We start from the raw sequence: 19,103 nt of genomic DNA on the forward strand, positions 1-19,103 counted from the left end.
ATTGTAAATAAGAATTTGTTCTTAACTGATTTGCCTAGAAAAATATACTAGTTAAACGAGTATCCCGGATTTTCGTTTATTTTGTTACGTCTAGACTACGAGACCAGCCTGACCACTTAATTATTAGAATAACTAGGCTATAATCGATAGGCTTTTATTTTTCAAAATTGTCATCTGTACGAATGTAGCTATCTTTTAACATTTAATAAATATTTTTATAAGTTGTAATGTGAACAGTATTAGTTAATTTGCCTCTGGTTTTTGAGTCATGTCAATCCATGTGTGATTGTCCCAGTCAGACAGGTAAACACTAGGCTAGCCAAGGCAGCTGCAGTAGTATGTATGTTTACTGATCATCTCTCAGGTCATTTGTCCCCGATGCAGTACCGTAGCACTCTTCGGGGTAGGGAGTGGGAAGAGAGAGAAAAAAAAGAGTAGAGAGGAAGGGTGTTGTGTGTGTATAGATGCACACTTGCTGTAAAGGGACGTCATAGCCGATCACACAGACGAACAAGGCTATCGTTACCAAAACATGGCGATGAAATAGTTTATGGACTATATGTCGGGAAATTACTTGGATGTTATCAACTATACTCTTAACTAAAGTATATATTTAGAAGTACGTAACCAGCTCAAATTCGTACAATTGGATCCGTACAGAAACGGCATTTTTCACCGTCGGTACAGGCAGTGTAAGGCGCGATCTGTGTCAACGCGAAAGGAGTGAAAGTTTGTGTTCAGATATCGAATGTCGGACATTCGACGTAGCTAGCTGGCTACATATGATCTACTGACCGCGCCATTTGCTTGCAACGTCATTTGTGGAACATTAAGTCTCTGCAGGACGCGAATTACGGCCAGCTAGAATGCAAGCTTATTCAAAATAAATGTTATTTTTGATTTGTGCGTGGGTAGCTAGCTAGATAACGTTAACAGCTCTGGTGCAGACCACCTTCGTATTATTGCGCTGTTATTATTTAGCCAACAGCTAGCTACCTAGCCAGGTAACTTAGCTAGCTACTTATTCTAACTTTTGTTTAATCTCACAAACATAATTGTATTGTGTAGTTAAACATTCAAAGTATATGTAGATGACCACCTCGTTCGAATTGTCATGCAACATATACGTATTAATATTGCCAAAATGAACGCATAGAGTGCAGCACAATATTGGGTCTCTAACGCAATGGGACTAGCTTGCTAGCTAACTGCATTTCGCCTTGCCGATTTTGCGTCTGGTTGTTTATGTTAGCAAGTCAAGTCTCATAAGGTACCCCCATATCTGTCTGCGCGGGACCTGACAGTGCAGGACACGGCTAAATTAAACATTGGGCCACCTGGATTTTCTACCCGCTGCTACTTTTTAAAACTAATTTACTACTTTTGCCAGTATGTCCGAAAACGCCCCCACACGAAGCTTGGATGACATCGACCTCGCAGCTTTGAGGGTAAGTACAGCGCGTGCCAAAGCTTCATTGATGATTGTCATTTTTGGAAACTTACGAGTACTTTTCAGTTTTGATGAGCTTCCATCTAGCAAACGTTCTATTTAGGTTAAATGGCCAGTTGTGGGTAAAACATGTGTTTTAGCTTTGACTGACGATAATCTTATTAGCAAGCAAGCAAGCACTATTAGTATTTGCTGAGGGAGAGGCTGTACAGACACGCCTAGCGCCTAAACTGATGACGTTTGTCGCGCAGCGAGAGTCGAGTGGAGACGTACGGGTTCAGTCAGTCGTCCAAAACTGTCCACGCCGAACTTGGTGCAAAACCACGCCCACGAGAAACATAGCAACATTTAAAACCGCGCTGATTGGTCAGAGTTCGGTTGTTCACTGTGACGAAGTAAAGGCGCGCGAGAGACGGAGGAAGTAGAGACAGAATCCCCACCAAAACATTTCCAGCCTTACCTTGCTTTTCCCGATTTGTGTAGGAAGGTTGCATTGAACTATGTAGATTTTTTTTGTGTGAGTGATTGCAGCCAGTCTGACTGACCAGATGGATAGCATCAACATCATGGATAGTTGCGTTGTTTTTGGAGGTAGGTAAACTGTGCAGAGTTTTATTACATTTTGTTATTTGAATGCTCGGCAGACAAGTGTTATCAATCAAATGTATTTATAAAGCCCTTTTTACATCAGCCAATGTCACAAAGTGCTATACGGAAACCCAGCCTAAAACAGCAAGCAATGCAGATGTAGAATCACATGTGCAGGACTTACTCCCTAGAATGCAGGAACCTAGGAAGAAACCTAGAGAGGAACCAGGCTCTAAGGGGTGGCCAGTCCTCTTCTGGCTGTGCCGGGTGGAAATTACAACAGTACATGAAACTATCATTTTGAAAACAAAACATGAATTCTTTCAGTGAAATACGAGACCGTTCCGTATTTTATCGAACAGGTGGCAACCCTAAGTCTAAATATTGCTATTATATTGCACAACCTTCAATGTTATGTCATAATTATGTAAAATTTTGGCAAATGAATTACGTTCTTTGTTAGGAAGAAATGGTCTTCACACAGTTCTCAACGAGCCAGGCGGTCCAAACTGCTGCATATACCCTGACGCAAATGCGCTTTTGTTAAATCATCACCCGTTTGGCGAAGTAGGCTGTGATTCGATGACAAATTAACAGCTGTGATAAAGGCTTTACATGTATTTTTTTCATTTTTCATTAGAACAGACTCTGGTAATATTTATAATTTATTTAGTGTTTACACTTCCAAATTGTCAATAATTATAATAATAACACTCATTTTTCTTGATCTCATTATTATAATAATAATTGTCATTATCATTAGTAGGCTTAGTATAGAAGCCTTGTATAACCACATTGAGCTGTAGGCCTAAGAGCGCATCCTGTTTAGTCTTAATACCGTAACTTACTTAGGCCTTTATTTCAATACTTCTATAGGCTACTGTATCAATCAATCATTCATTCATTGTCATCACACAGCATTATGAGTCTTTCATGATTTGAAATGCAGTCAAGCGTTTTAGTTTTAAAATAAAGCAAGCCTAGAATAATTAGCTTAAACAAGAATAAACCATTCCATTTAGAAAATTGCATTCACGAATGAATGCTACTGTTTTAAGTCTGCTGTAATAAAGGCTTAACACATTTTTTTTACAACAGACTCTCTAGTATGCTTATACTTTATTTAGTGTTTACATTGTTCAAAACAATCAGAGAAATTATATTGTAATCTATACAGCACCTGTTTGACACACACAATATGCACACAGCGCTTGCTCCTTACCTTCTTTTTCTTGATCTCCAGTATTTTCCACAACTAGTCACATTTATTCCACACATCTGACTTTCCCTTTACCTCCTAAGCAACCTGTAAATATTCCCCTTTTTTGAGTTTATTTGTCATGTCCTCTGCATCCATTTGACTGTCACATTCAGAGTTTGTTATAACAAATTTATTGATGTGGGGTGATTTCGGGAGCCATCAGCCACTAAATAATATAATAATACCCGTAGGAAAGGTTTTCATCTTTAGCACACAATCTGTTGGTACTATACGATTAGAATGGTTCAAAATATATGTAAAATAGCACAATTTAAAAAAATAAATGGCCCATGGAAACCAACTGAGGGTGGTCTATGGTGATAGGTGGGATGGGCTGAGAATGGCTAAGGGGTGGGGTTAAAGAGCTTATGTTTGGTAATTTATTATTATGTGATTGCTTTATATAAAAGTACCATGTACAGTATTGGTGTTCTTTAGTAGTGGTTTCTTTGCAGCAATTTGACCATGAAGGCCTGATTCACGCAGTCTCCTCTGAACAGTTGATGTTGAGATGTATCTGTTACTTGAACTCTGAAGCATTTGGGCTGCATTCTGAGGTGCAGTTAACTCTAATGAACGTATCCTCTGCAGCAGAGCTAACCCTGGGTCTTCCTTTTCTGTGGTAGTCCTCATGAGAGCCAGTTTCATCATAGCGCTGGATGGTTTTTGCAACTGCACTTGAAGAAACTTTCAAAGTTCTTGAAAGTTTCCTGATTGACTGACCTTCATGTCTTAAAGTAATGATGGACTGTTGTTTCTCTGCTTATTTGAGCTGTTCTTGCCATAATATGGACTTAGTCCTATTTGGTAAAAGACCATCTTCTGTATTATACCACCCCTACCTTGTCACAACACAACTGATTGGCTCAAACTTATTAAGAAGGAAAGAAATTCCACATTAAACTTTTAACAAGGCACACCTGTTAATTGAAATGCATTCCAGGCGACTACCTCATGAAGCTGGTTGAGAGAATGCCAAGAGTGTACAAAGCTGCCATCAAGGCAAAGGGTGGCTACTTTGAAGAATCTCAAATGTATTTTATTTGTTTAACACTTTTTGGTTACTACATGATTCCATATGTGTTATTTCATAGTTTTGATGTCGTCACTATTATTCTACAATGTAGAAAATAGTCAAAACTAAAACCCTTGAATGAGTAGGGGTGTCCAAACTTTTGACTGGTACTGGACATACATGGGCAATATTGATGGAACTTATTTGGCTGATATTGTGCTTTTCAATCAAATTCTGGCTAAGGGTGGGATAATGTGGATTTGATTGGATAGAGCTTGAGCTGTCTGATAATTGAGACTTGTTTGACAGTATTTGGTGAAACAGGTGAAAAATACATACACTTTCAGAATTGTTTGGCGACCTGCTTGTAGCTTGCGATCAACCTGTTGGAGACCCCTGATCTAGCTTCTTCCATCTCCTTACTGCGGCAAGCAGGAGCGAAGTATACGCTGCCCCGTGTTGTTGGCTTGCAGCGCAAAATCTCCCCCATTGAGCAGGGTAGACTGTAACACGGTGACATCCAGATGGTTACTACCAATAATATTACAAATTATTTATTGTGTAGGCTGCAATCCTACTCTAAATAAAATAAAGTGGGGTGGAACAAGTTGGACATGGTGACTAGGGCTGTTACGGTGACTTTATTATTATTACGAGTCATGAAGGCAGTCAAATTCCGCGTGACTGTTTAGTCACGGTAATTAGGCTTCTCCAAGCTCTGATGCTGCTGATGGTCATTAGTAGCCTACCAAACGTGCTAACTGCTTGGTACTCAGCACTCCACTGTCTCTCTAACCACTCTGACATCAATGCAAATATAATCGAAAATCTAATCAAACACTTAATGAGAGCCCATGAGCTCATGTTGTGCAACATTTCAATAGGCTTTGCAATTGCTTGAGGCCTATTATATTTATTTCTCAACTTCCCTAATATTAAGCACATTACTTATCTTTACAACAGCAGTATAGCCTACTTGACTGGCATGAAAATGAACCACGGGAAAAGTGCCCTCCATTCGCTATTTTAGTGCATATATGTATTTTTTCCCTCTGCCCCTGTTTTTGAGAGGTGCATGTTTTTGAGAGCTGCCCCTGTTTTTGAGAGGTGCATGATTAATGGTCCATTCTAAATCAAAACAAATTTCACACATTTAGTATATGTAAAGACACGATTAAATCAAGAATAGTCTGATGGGTAACAATATTAGCCTATCACTTGTGAATTATACATAATCACTTGTGAATGGTGCCCCGCATAAGGCAAGAAACAATGCCTTTTTTGTGCAACTTTTTTGAATCATAGTCATGCACCTCATGTAGCCTCGTCCATGGGCCTATATGTTTTGATAAGATTTGTATCACAACTAAAGATGCCAAATAACTTCTTAAAATTAAGGACATTAAGCCACTTTACAATGGGTGTAGAGCCTAACTGGCATACATAAGTAGTGTGTGAGTTTCAAGTTTGTAGAAGGTAATTTTCACCATAAAAATGCACCTTCATAATAAAAGCATTACATGCATAATCACATTTGCGGTCACTTCTGATAATGGTGTTTTCCCGCTAATGGAACATTTGTGCTTATAGCCTACTGCTGTGTGCAAATTGCTGCGCTTATAATGTGAAGAAATAAACTATTAGGTTATCAACATTGCATCAAACATTTTTGGGGATGCTAGTGGATGTATTCATTTGGGATCTATCGCATCCCACAACTGTCCCAGACTTTGTTTGGAATACTTTTGTACTATGGGGATATTAGATCTTAGTGCTTTTTCTGTTTCGTTAGGCCGACTCATCTTGTTGGCTGAAAAAGTAAATGTGGACAGTTCTTCCAATATCTTCAATATACACCTCGGAATTGGATAAGGACGTGCGCAGCTGCGTCGCCGATGTGTCTGTCTTCACTTGTAGCCTGTGAGAAAGACCTGATCACGTGATGAAGAGCCATGTGAGTGAGAGGTGCTTCGGAGCATGCAGCACCCAGGGAGGAGTGGGTGTTGTATGCTATAATTATTATATTTAGCCCAAGGGTACAACGGCCACTAGCCGCAAAAGGCATGGATTTTTTTAGTGGGCATTACGGCCACACAAAGGGGATGCCGCCTGGAAATTCAAGGCATTATCAAGTGCTTGTCAAATTGGGAATGGGAGACTGATGAAGTGTGTACAGCCTGTGTAAAAACATCAAAATAAATCAAAGCCGAGCTCATGCCTTTTCATGCAACTTTTTTCAAATCCTCATTAGTAGCATCATGCGGCCTTGCAATGTATTAAAAATCAAAACGATATAGCCCAACGTTTGTAGAACTGAAGTTACATTGATAACGTGAAATTAAGCATATAGGGTACCTATTTCTTTGTTAACCTCTCAACACAGAATAGCCGCACTCCCTCAAGTCATTTGGAGAAAATATCCTTTCTATTTTATTTAGCTTTGTTCAATTGTATTCTTCATACTATAAAATAATATATAACAATCCATGGAATTCTAAGCAAATCTTGTCTGCTTAGTGTAGCACACAGCCATATGGCATAGCTAGATCAGGACCTAGCTAGATCAGGACCTAACATAAGGACAACTCAGTATGCTATTCTTTTCTTCTGAAATAGACTACATTTTCTTCATATCATGCTTCTTTAGACCTGTCTAAAATAAATAAAGGATTTATTGTGAAGGTGTAGGCTTTATTACATGGATTTATTAGACTTTTTAAAACACTAAGATCCAACGGCTTTTAAAATTAGAAGGATAAACAAATCCAGATTTTCAGTCGCTGACTTTCCAGGTATCTGTAAAATGAGATGAATTTGTAATGTGGGCCATCATTTGAGGTTGGCCATTCTAATACCAAGATCTGGTGTCAGTATATCATCAAACAAAGACTAAGGAGCATCTAACAGGGTGGAGTATAGTTTGATAAAGGGAAATTTTAATATATCTCACCAACAAACTCTAGCAATTTCAGTACAACGAGTTACAGACCAGACCTCTCCAGGCAATGCTATTTAATTCTCCATTTTGAGAGAGGGCTCTGAGAGGGATGATTCACTTGAGCTTATTGTTTGATAGCTGTCCTTATAACACCCACTCTGCCTGCTGCACATTACACACACACATAAACACACACATTCACATAGCAAGTAGAACCTACAGTAGGCTAGTAATAGTGCATGACTATGACTTCTCTTTATGCAGAAGACTCAGATTATAGTGGTGTAGTTAGTAGAATAGGCTAAATTCTTCATGACCCCGCATCAGAAAATGTCAGGTGGTCTGACAAGTGTCAACACACATTGAATCGACGCTTACCTTCAACTCCCAAATCTGTTCTAGGCTATTTGTTGACCGACCGGCCCCCTTACAGACACCGTTGTTGTGTTTCTTATTTGACGTTTTGGTAGTGTGAGTCTAAAGGCCTCATTATTTGTGGTTGTGATGGGCTTGTCCAGGGAGAGAGAGAGAGGTGGTTTTCTCTAGGTAAGTACACAGACATTAGGGGAGTCTTCTGACACACAAAGATCTAACAGCATTGTCAATGGATGGAGTTTGCACTTCTGCACCCAAGTTAAGTTGACGGAAGTGAAGTTACCAGTTGGTCCAGAGTGTGTTGCTCTGTCTGTGATCAGTGTTGACAGTTTGTCGCTGGTACAGCCCTCTGCACTCCTTAGCTTTAATACAGCTCCACCCTCCCCCTCAATCTCTTTTTCTTCCCTCTCTTCTCACTCTGCGTTGGACGTGGGCGATGCTGCCATCTCTCTCTCCTCCCTCTGGATGATTGCATTAGCCTCTTCTATTCCATCGTTCCCTGTCATTTCATTCATTTCCCCTATTTTGAACACTTGTACTCAAGAGCTTTTACTCCAACCCTTTTGTCAGTCTGTTGATCCTGCTTCTCCTGCTCCTAGTGCTCCTCTTACACACAGCATGGATGCCCTAATTGGACCGTTTGTCATTCCCACTGTTTATTTCATATTTTTCTCTCAAACCCTTAGCCCTAATGCTCACATCTATGTATGTATGTATGCCTCATTCTCTTGTACACCTCTCTCACCTCTCCTTGTATGATTTCTCTCTGTTAATTAAAGACAAACACTGGAAAAAGTCAGGAATTGACAGACCCATTATTGAAACAATATGAAAGCAGGATGGTCACGCTGTACATTTCCAACCTAAACCAGCAGCAGGCCCACCGCCCAAAGATCCTACACAGGCCATATTGAATCACACGGTGAAAGTGGAACTGTGTGTTTCTCCTTTTTTTTTTTTTTTTTTTTCCCAGGGAAAAAAGCAATGACTTATTTTAATATTTTGTTTAATGAACGTAGCCATAATGAACGTCACCTGTGGTTTTTATCTTATGGTGGGGAAATAAATAGAAAATTCAATTACTCCCTTCCCTATAACAAAAGTTGGATGATGTCTAGCTTTTATGAGCTCAAAACATCTCAATATCTATCTGGCCTCCTTATTTGTGGGGTCAAGGCCTACAGTGCCTTCAAAAAGTATTCATACCCAGTAACACTCACTCATGTCATCATGAAGTGCTTTAAGAAGTTAGTCAAGGATCATATCACCTCCACCTTACCTGTCACCCTAGACCTACTTCAATTTGCTTACCGCCCCAATAGATCCACAGACGATGCAATCGCCATCACACTGCACACTGCCCTATCCCTTCTGGACAAGAGGAATACCTATGTAAGAATGATGTTCATTGACTATAGCTCAGCATTCAACACCATAGTACCCTCCAAGCTCATCATTAAGCTAGAGGCCCTGGGTCTCAACCCCGCACTGTGCAATTAGGTCCTGGACTTCCTGACGGGCTGCCCCCAGGTGGTGAAGGTAGGAAACATCTCCACTTCGCTGATCCTCAACACGGGCTCCAAAAGGGTGTGTGCTCAGCTCCCTCCTGTACTCCTTGTTCACCAATGACTGCGTGGCCATGCACGCTTCCAACTCAATCATCAAGTTTGCAGACCACACAACAGTTGTAGGCTTGATTACCAACAACGACGAGACAGCCTACAGGGAGGAGGTGAGGGCACTCAGTGTGGTTTCAGCAAAACAACCTCTCACTCAATGTCAACAAAACAAAGGAGATGATCGTGGGCTTCAGGAAACAGCAGAGGGAGCACCCCCCTATCCATATCGATGGGACAGCAGTGGAGAAGGTGGACAATTTTGACTTCCTCTGTTTACGCATCACGGACAAACTGAAATGGTCCACACACAAAGACCATATGGCGAAGAAGGCACAACAGCGCCTCTTCCCTCATGAGGCTGAAGAAATATGGCTTGTCACCTAAAACCCTCACAAACTTTTACAGATGCACAATTGAGAGCATCCTGTCGGGCTGTATCACCGCCTGGTACGGCCACTGCACCACCCACAATGGCAAGGCTCTCCAGAGGGTAGTGCGGTCTGCACAATGCATCACCGGGGCAAACTACCTGCCCTCCAGGACACCTACAGCACCCGATGTCACAGGAAGGCCAAAATAATCATCAATGACAACAACCACCCGAGCTACTGCTTGTTCACCCCGCTACCATCCAGAAGGCGAGGTCAATACAGGTACATCAAAGCTGGGACCGAGAGACTGAAAAACAGCTTCTATCTCAAGGCCACCAGACTTTTAAACATCCATCGCTAACACATACAGACTTGAAATCATTGGCCACTTTAATAAATGGATCTCTAGTCACTTTAATAATGTTTACATATCTTGCATTACTCATCTCATATGTGTATACTGTACTTATACCATCTGTTGCATCTTGCCTGTGCCGATCTGTCATTGCTCATCCATATATTTACATGTTAATATTCAAATCCTTTACTTAGATTTGTGTGTTTATGTAGTTGTGGAATTGTTAGATTACGTTAGATATTGCTGCACTGTCGGAACTAGATGCACAAGCATTTCACTACACTCGCAATAACATCTGCGAACCCATGTGTATGTGACCAATAAAATTTGATTTGATTTGATACCCCTTTACCTATTCCACATTTTGTTCTATTACAGCTGGAATCTATTTTATTAAATATATTTATTTTCTCTCACACATGTACACACAGTACCCCATAATGACAAAATGAGATATTTTTGTAAATCTATTGGAATCTATTAAATGTTGGCAGCGATTGCAGCTGTGAGTCTTTCTGGGTAAGTCTCTAAGAGCTTTTCACACCTGGATTGTGAAACATTTAGCCATTTTTTATTATTCCTTAAAAAAAAAACAAGCTCTGTCAAATTGGTTGTTGATCATTCATAGACAACCATTTTCAAATCTTGCCATAGATTTGCATCAAAACTGTGTTGTATTGGATTTGCCACAAACATAACATGTTGTATTCAGGACAAAAAGTTAATTGCTTTGATATGGTTTTTGCAGTATTACTTTGTGCCTTGTTGTAAACAGGAAACAGGATGCATGTTTTGGAATATTTTTATTATGTACAGGCTTCCCTTTCACTCTGTCAATTAGGATAGTATTTTGGATGAACTACAATGTTGTTGATCAATCCTCAGTTTAAACTCTGGAACTGTTTTAAAGTCACCATTGGCCTTACAATGAAGTCCCTGAGTGCTTTCCTTCCTCTCCAAAGGATGTATCTCTGTAGTGACTGGCTGTATTGATACGTCATCCAAAGTGTAATTAATAACTTTACCATATTCAATGTCTTTAAAAAGTTTTTAGCCATCTACTAATAGGTGCCCTTCTTTGTGAGGCATTGGAAAATCTTACAGGTCTTTGTGGTTGAATCTGTATTTGAAATTCACTGCTCGACTGAGGGACCTTACAATTATCTGTATGTGTGGGGTACAGAGATGAACATGTTAACACTATTATTGCACACAGTGAGTCCATGCAACTTATTATGTGACCTTTTTAAGGAAATCTTTACTCCTGAGCTTATTTAGGTTTGTCATAACAAAGAGGTTGAATACTTATTGACTCAATACATTTCAGCTTTTCATTTTTTCTTAATTTGTTAAAATCGCAAAAAACTTCATTCCACTTTGACTGTGTGTGTGTGTGGGGGCCAGTAGCAAATCACAATTGAATCCATTTTAAATTCAGGCTGTAATACAACCAAATTTGCAAAAAAGTAGAGGTGTATGAATACTTTCTGAAAGCACTCCATGTGCTCACCATGTCTGTCTCGGCATCTTGTCTCCAAGTCTATCTGGCCTGGTGGTCTGTTGTGTCTCTGTCTGACAATCTTAATGAATATGTCCATCTTTTTTCCAGGACCCAGCAGGGATCTTTGAGCTGGTGGAGGTGGTTGGCAATGGGACCTATGGACAGGTGTACAAGGTAAGACAAGACGTATGGATGGGGCTTGGATCAGCAATCCAGTGTAGTTGAGAGACACTGAACCACCGAGACAATTTAAGCTTATATTGATGCTGTCTGAGCGTCTCCTCTTATCAAACCCTTGTTGTGGTAGTAAATCTGAGATTAGGCCAGATTAATGCAGCTGTGCTGGACCACGCTGTGGCTGTCAGTCTGAGGAGCCGAGAAGACTGGTAGTAGTAATGAGAAGATGGAGAGTAACTGAACTGAAAAGTAGAGATGAAGAGAAAATTATGTGGTGAAACATACAGCATAATCACTCTCAAAACAGATTAAACCAGGGCAGAGTTCCTTTAACTATTAGAGAATTTTTTCTCAAAGTTAAGATGTATTTTTAGAGCTGACATCTGCTGTCCTAGCCTTCAGTTTCTTGTTTTGATTGATTGACCAGTTAAGACAGGGGTTCTCAAACTTTTTGGGGCCTGGAACCCCTTTTGTGATAGCAAATGAATCATTGACCCCCTCATAATCATAACACAACTCGAGTGAGATAAAAATAGCATACAACAAGTTCTACAATGACTTTGGCAGGGCATGACCGGACAAACCAAGTCTCGGGCCCTTGGAAGGAACTTTTTTTTTAGCATCATTTTTGAAAATAGTATTTAGTCGTTTTCAATCTCCCCCCCCGCAAACATTTTTAGGGGAATACAATAAGTATTAAGTAAAAAAAGGTGTAATTGGTAGAGTACTGTGAATACCAATATCCCTATGAGCCTCCCAGGCCCATTGCCCACCCAGGGTTAAGAGCATACATTTTGATTAAAGTAGCTATATGTCATATTTTTGCATTGTAATTTCAGAAAATGTCCTTAATATACCTACAGTAATAGTGGAATGATGGTGTTTCACAATATTTCCCCCCCAAAATGCTATTGGGTACACACATAATTGCATTCTAATGATGCATCCTTCTTATTGGTGTGTGTTTTCTAGCCCCAGTCAATTTGAAAAAGAGACAGCCCATCTTTTGTTGACCAATAAGAAGGCTGCACCATTTTGTTTGTGCCCAAGAAGATTTTTTTGTGGGGAAAAAATCTGTGAAACACTATCATTCCACTATTACTGTAAATATATTGAAGACATTTTCTGAAATTACAATGCAAAAATATGACATAGTATCTTTAATATTATTATATTGTATTACAGCGTATATACTTATTCCATGGATCCCTTGGCCAAAATTAGTTTAATCTGTTAATTAGTTTAATCTGTTAGTAATATTCATAAAAAAAGCAATGAAAAAAATAAATATATTTATTTTGAGATCTGGCCGCGGACCTCCTGCAGTACTTCCGCAGACACCACTTTAAGAACCCCTGAGTTAAGATGACCTTTTACGGCTGCTGTCCCTGTACAGGGACCAAATCAGCGGAAATTTCAGAGCGCCAACTAATAGTACTCGATACAACTCAAACTTTCATTAAAACACACATGCAGGGTACTCAATTAAAGCTACACTCGTTGTGAATCTAGCCAACATGTCAGATTTGTAAAATGCTTTTCGGCAAAAGCATGAGAAGCTATTATCTGATAGCATGCAACCCCCGAAATACCCAAAGGGGACGTAAACAGAAATAATTAGCGTAGCCGGCGCTACACAAAACGCAGAAATAAAATATAAAACATTCATTACCTTTGACGAGCTTCTTTGTTGGCACTCCTATATGTCCCATAAACATCACAATTGGGTATTTATTTCGATGAAATCCGTCCATGTATACCCAAAATGTCCATTTATGAAGCCCGTCTGATCCAGGATAAAGCACCTTTTCAAAACGCAATGGGGTTTTTTTTAATTAAAAAAGTTGCCTATAAACTTTGACAAAACACTTCAAACTACCTTTGTAAACCAACTTTAGGTATTAAGAAATGTTAATAATCGATCAAATTGATCACGGGGCGATCTGTATTCGATAGCAGCAAGTCTTGAAATCATCGTCCATATTCTCCCTTTCATAACTTCCTTTGGTGGACCCCAAGACAGGAAGTGCTTATTCCTCATCCCACCAAGGATAAACTACAACTGAATTGCCAGTACTGGCGACATCGTGTGGAAGCTGTAGGCATTGTAAACGGGGCTCTATCTATTTTCCCTAGCCATAGACAATACAGAGACTGGCGGATGGATATTTTTTTTGTGTTTTTGGTGAACAGTTTTCCTTGGGATTTTGCCTCCTAAACACGTTCTGTTATTGCCACAGACATGATTTAACCAGTTTTAGAGACATCAGAGTGTTTTCTATCCACACATACTAATCATATGCATTTACTATATTCCTTGCATGAGTAGCAGGACGTTGAAATTTTGCACGATATTTAACAAAAAGCTGCGAAAATTCGCTGCCTCCCTAACAGGTTTTAAGATGATCAAGTCTACTCTGCCTTTATTCAGGGGCGTCATGTTAAGACGGGCCAGCTGGCTGCCATCAAGGTAATGGACGTGACAGAGGAAGAAGAGGAAGAGATCAAAGCTGAGATCAACATGCTGAAGAAGTACAGCCATCACCGCAATATTGCCACCTACTACGGAGCTTTCGTCAAGAAGAGCCCACCTGGACATGATGACCATCTCTGGGTCAGTGTGATGGCTGTTGTCCCTGTCTGGTGGTATAATCTGAGGGAGAGCTTCATTATTTAATGGGTTGTCTCTGACATCCATGAATGGCTTAATGCACAGAAACAATATTATGATTACTACAGGCAGCATTATTTATTACAGTGAACATTGCAGTGTGTCTGTGTGTATTTATGTGTGCTAAGTTCCGTCCTGTCTGTATAGCTGGTGATGGAGTTCTGTGGGGCGGGCTCCGTGACAGACCTAGTGAAGAACACCAAGGGTAACTCTCTGAAGGAGGACTGGATCGCTTACATCTGCAGAGAAATCCTCAGGGTGAGAAACCACACTGCACCCAACCGTAGAACCATTACACAACAGTCTTTAGGCCAAGCACCCGCGTAAATACCTACAGTGGAAAAGCACCGTTACAGACTCCCTCCAGAGGGCGTCGAACCCCTGACTGAACTCTGACCTCTCTTTGATGCCCAGGGCCTCTCGCACCTCCACCAACACAAGGTCATCCACAGAGACATCAAGGGACAGAACGTGCTGCTGACGGAGAACGCAGAGGTCAAACTCGGTGAGAGGATGGATGCTAAACTGTTCATGTGTTTGCTCTGCTGCTTCCTGTGTGTTATCTACATGGTTTATATGTACAGTGTGTGGGCTTGTTGTGATGAATATGTAATCCTGAGCTCTATACTATCAATCTAGTTTGAGGAGTTAGTGAGGTAACTTTGGTCAACTCTGAGTTCAACTCAGGATAACCGGGACCACAAAATTGGCTCACCTTTTAGCCAGGTAACTTTCTATGGCAATGAATCCTTCAGATGTAATTTGGTCCGCGGCAGGCTAACTCAGGGATAACTACATTTATACTGAATGTAGTGTCTGAGCGGCGAGTTAAGGACAAATTAAATCAGATTCCCTTCCTCTCAGATTACGTCATCACCCCCTTCACCTGAACAGCTTCTACCCCCAAGCCATAAGACTGATACGTAGTTAGGTACAGTGGGGCAAAAAAGTTTTTAGTCAGACACCAATTGTGCAAGTTCTCCCACTTAAAAAGATGAGAGGCCTGTAATTTTCATCATAGGACCACTTAAACTATGACAGACAAAATGAGAAAAAAAATCCAGAAAATCACATTTTAGGATTTTTTATGAATTTATTTGCAAATGATGGTGGAAAATAAGTATTTGGTCAATAACAAAAGTTTATCTCAATACATTGTTATATACCCTTTGTTGGCAATGACAGAGGTCAAACGTTTTCTGTAAGTGTTCACAAGGTTTTCACACACTGCTGCTGGTATTTTGGCCCATTCCTCCATGCAGATCTCCTCTAGAGCAGTGATGTTTTGGGGCTGTTGCTGGGCAACATGGACTTTCAACTCCCTCCAAAGATTTTCTATGGGGTGGAGATCTGGAGACTGGCTAGGCCACTCCAGGACCTTGAAATGCTTCTTACGAAGCCACTCCTTCGTTGCCCGGGTGGTGTGTTTGGGATCATTGTCATGCTGAAAGACCCAGCCATGTTTCATCTTCAATGCCCTTGCTGATGGAAGGAGGTTTTCACTCAAAATATCACGATACATGGCCCCATTCATTCTTTCCTTTACACGGATCAGTCATCCTGGTCCCTTTGCAGAAAAACAGCCCCAAAGCATGATGTTTCCACCCCCATGCTTCACAGTAGGTATGGTGTTCTTTGGATGCAACTCAGCATTCTTTGTCCTCCAAACACGACGAGTTGAGTTTTTACCAAAAATTATATTTTTGGTTTCATCTGACCATATGACATTCTCCCAATCTTCTTCTGGATCATCCAAATGCTCTCTAGCAAACTTCAGACGGGCCTGGACATGTACTGGCTTAAGCAGGGGGACACGTCTGGCACTGCAGGATTTGAGTCCCTGGCGGTGTAGTGTGTGGTAGGCTTTGTTACTTTGGTCCCAGCTCTCTGCAGGTCATTCACTAGGTCCCCCCCGTGTGGTTCTGGGATTTTTGCTCACCGTTCTTGTGATCATTTTGACCCCACGTGAGACCTTGCGTGGAGCCCCAAATCGAGGGAGATTATCAGTGGTCTTGTATGTCTTCCATTTCCTAATAATTGCTCCCACAGTTGATTTCTTCAAACCAAGCTGCTTACCTATTGCAGATTCAGTGTTCCCAGCCTGGTGCAGGTCTACAATTTTGTTTCTGGTGTCCTTTGACAGCTCTTTGGTCTTGGCCATAGTTGAGTTTGGAGTGTGACTGTTTGAGGTTGTGGACAGGTGTCTTTTATACTGATGACAAGTTCAAACAGGTGCCATTAATGCAGGTAACGAGTGGAGGACAGAGGAGCCTCTTAAAGAAGAAGTTACAGGTCTGTGAGAGCCAGAAATCTTTCTTGTTTGTAGGTGACCAATACTTATTTTCCACCATAATTTGCAAATAAATTCATTAAAAATCCTACAATGTGATTTTCTGGATTTTTTGTCTTCTCATTTTGTCTATCCTAGTTGAAGTGTACCTATGATGAAAATTACAGGCCTCTCTCATCTTTTTAAGTGGGAGAACTTGCACAATTAGTGGCTGACTAAATACTTTTTTGCCCCACTGTATATACTTACCAATAGCTACTCGCACAATCTACATTGACCCTTTTTGCACTCTTTTGACTCTTCCAAAAGCTGTTGCAGTTTATCTATCCTATTGACTAGTCACTTTATACTCTTCTATATGTTCATGTCTACCTCAATAACCTTGTACCCCTGCACATTGACTTGGTACTGGTACCCTGTGTTTATGCCTTGTGTTATTATTTTTCTATTATTTCTCTTCTTCTCTCTGCATTGTTGGGAAGGGCCCGTAAGTAATTATTTCACTCTTAGTCTAGATATGTTGTTTACGAAGCATGTAACAAATACAATTTGATTACATTTTTATAAATTTGATTTTGATTTGAGGAACACAACTGATTAAATATTTTATTAATCAAACGTGTTTTTGTGTGTAGAGAAATACCTATCACATTGCACATTTAGTAATGACAAATGCACGTCACGCACAGAAACTTTTGTTTGACTTAATACAATTATTTTATCAATAGGAGTGGGGAACAAGGTGCTCATATATTGATAACCACATCAAAACACACCAAAGTAATAAAATAAGGATGCAATTTCTAAAAGTTTCTTTCACACGATAGCCTGCTGAATTTGCAAGATACATTTTCTTTAAATTTAAATTAAGAGTTTTAAATGAAGAGTTTGGCATTCAACTAGCCATGTGCGACTTGCACACGCAGTTACAAGCCTGCTAGAGGCAGGCGGTCAAGCAATATCCACCGTTATAGCACGGATGAAGCCTGAGCTGGAATGGGAAGCTAACTGAAGCTGGCTAGCTTTAGAAAACCCTGAGTAGATCTAGCTTGCAGCGGGTATACCCCTCTGCTCTTTGAGCCTGTAAGTTACCCTCCAGTGTGTGTTTACAGCAGCTTTCCTCAGTCTAAACATTGACTCACCCCCAGGCACTCTATGCATTTGTATTATTTCTTTATCTACAACTTAACTAAATCAAGACTTGAAGCAAAGTCAAAAAAGAGAATAGTTGCTAACATTCTACTACTAATACTGACTTCTGTCCTCTCCACTGTGGCCAGTGGACTTTGGGGTGAGTGCTCAGCTGGACAGGACTGTGGGGCGCAGGAACACCTTCATCGGTACGCCTTATTGGATGGCCCCTGAGGTCATCGCCTGTGACGAGAACCCAGACTCCACCTATGACTACAGGGTAATGACCCCTTTCCATCCTAACGTGTGTCTATGTTTGTGTTTGAGAGTGGCTACTAATTCTCACTGGTGTGTCCACAGAGTGATATCTGGTCCCTGGGGATCACAGCCATAGAGACGGCAGAGGGAGCTCCTCGTAAGTACAGTACAGTGAGCCCACACACACACATCTGACTCCACTTTATTACCCTATTCATCTACAAACACACACACACACACGAAACAGCTTTATCTCCAGTTCTCAAGAACACATTCCGCATAACATAAACCTGCAGTAGAGAGATTGAATAATCTTCCCCCTGTCTCATTACTGGCCCGTAAATCAAGCCCTGTGTTTAAGAGATGGCTCATTCACCACTGTGCTGCTCATGTAAGATACGAGGTGGGGGGGGCTATTGATCTGTGGCGCTAGATTGCCTACTCTATATCAAATCGCAAAGCACTACTACAAGCACATACAGTGCCTTCAGAAAGTATTTTTACCCCTTGACTTATTCCACATTTTGTGTTACAGACTGAATTCAAAATGTATAAAATATATTTATGTTCTCGCCCATCTACACACAATACCTCATAATGGCAGTGAAAATGTTTTTGGAAATTTTAGCTAATTTATTGAAATGAAATGCAGATATCTAATTTACATAATTATTCCACTTTGCTATGACACTCCAAATTAAGCTTCGGTGCATCCAATTTCCTTTTATCTTCCTTGAGATGTCACTACAACTTCATCCACCTGTGGCCAATTCAATTGTTTGGACATGATTTAGAAAGAAACACACCTGTCTATATAAGGTCCTACAGTTGACAGTGCATGTCAGAGCAGAGACTTTACCATATACCAAGTTCAAGAAACTGTCTGTAGATCTCAGAGAGAATTATGATGAGGCATATCTGGGGAAGGGTAATAAACAATTTCTAGAGTGCTGCAAATATCCAAGAGCACAGTGGTCTCTATCATTGGGAAATGGAAAAAACATGGTACTTCCAACACTGCCTAGAGCTGGCTGTCCAACCAAACTGAGCAACTGGACAAGAAGATACTTTGTCAGGGGGGTGACCAAGAACCCAATAAC

The 19,103-nt window shown here is 40.5% G+C and overlaps 1 protein-coding gene across 5 annotated transcripts in view; it reads left to right on the forward strand.

Moving 5' to 3' along the window:
- Window positions 1–372: 372 nt before the first annotated feature.
- LOC112228632 (misshapen-like kinase 1) overlaps window positions 373–19,103 on the forward strand; it is a 52,835-nt gene continuing 34,104 nt past the window's right edge. For 3 of the 5 annotated variants that reach the window (XM_024394101.2, XM_024394102.2, XM_024394105.2), the window contains exons 1-7: window positions 373–1,448; window positions 11,585–11,650; window positions 14,085–14,267; window positions 14,472–14,582; window positions 14,739–14,829; window positions 17,895–18,025; window positions 18,106–18,160. In XM_024394101.2, the coding sequence (XP_024249869.1) occupies window positions 1,392–1,448; window positions 11,585–11,650; window positions 14,085–14,267; window positions 14,472–14,582; window positions 14,739–14,829; window positions 17,895–18,025; window positions 18,106–18,160 (694 nt within the window). In that variant the 5' untranslated portion in view covers window positions 373–1,391. The remainder of the gene's footprint in view (window positions 1,449–11,584; window positions 11,651–14,084; window positions 14,268–14,471; window positions 14,583–14,738; window positions 14,830–17,894; window positions 18,026–18,105; window positions 18,161–19,103) is intronic. The other 2 variants (XM_024394104.2, XM_024394107.2) reach the window with 1 other exon arrangement.

This window comes from Oncorhynchus tshawytscha, linkage group LG30, assembly GCF_018296145.1.
Source record: "Oncorhynchus tshawytscha isolate Ot180627B linkage group LG30, Otsh_v2.0, whole genome shotgun sequence".
Lineage (NCBI taxonomy): Eukaryota > Metazoa > Chordata > Actinopteri > Salmoniformes > Salmonidae > Oncorhynchus > Oncorhynchus tshawytscha.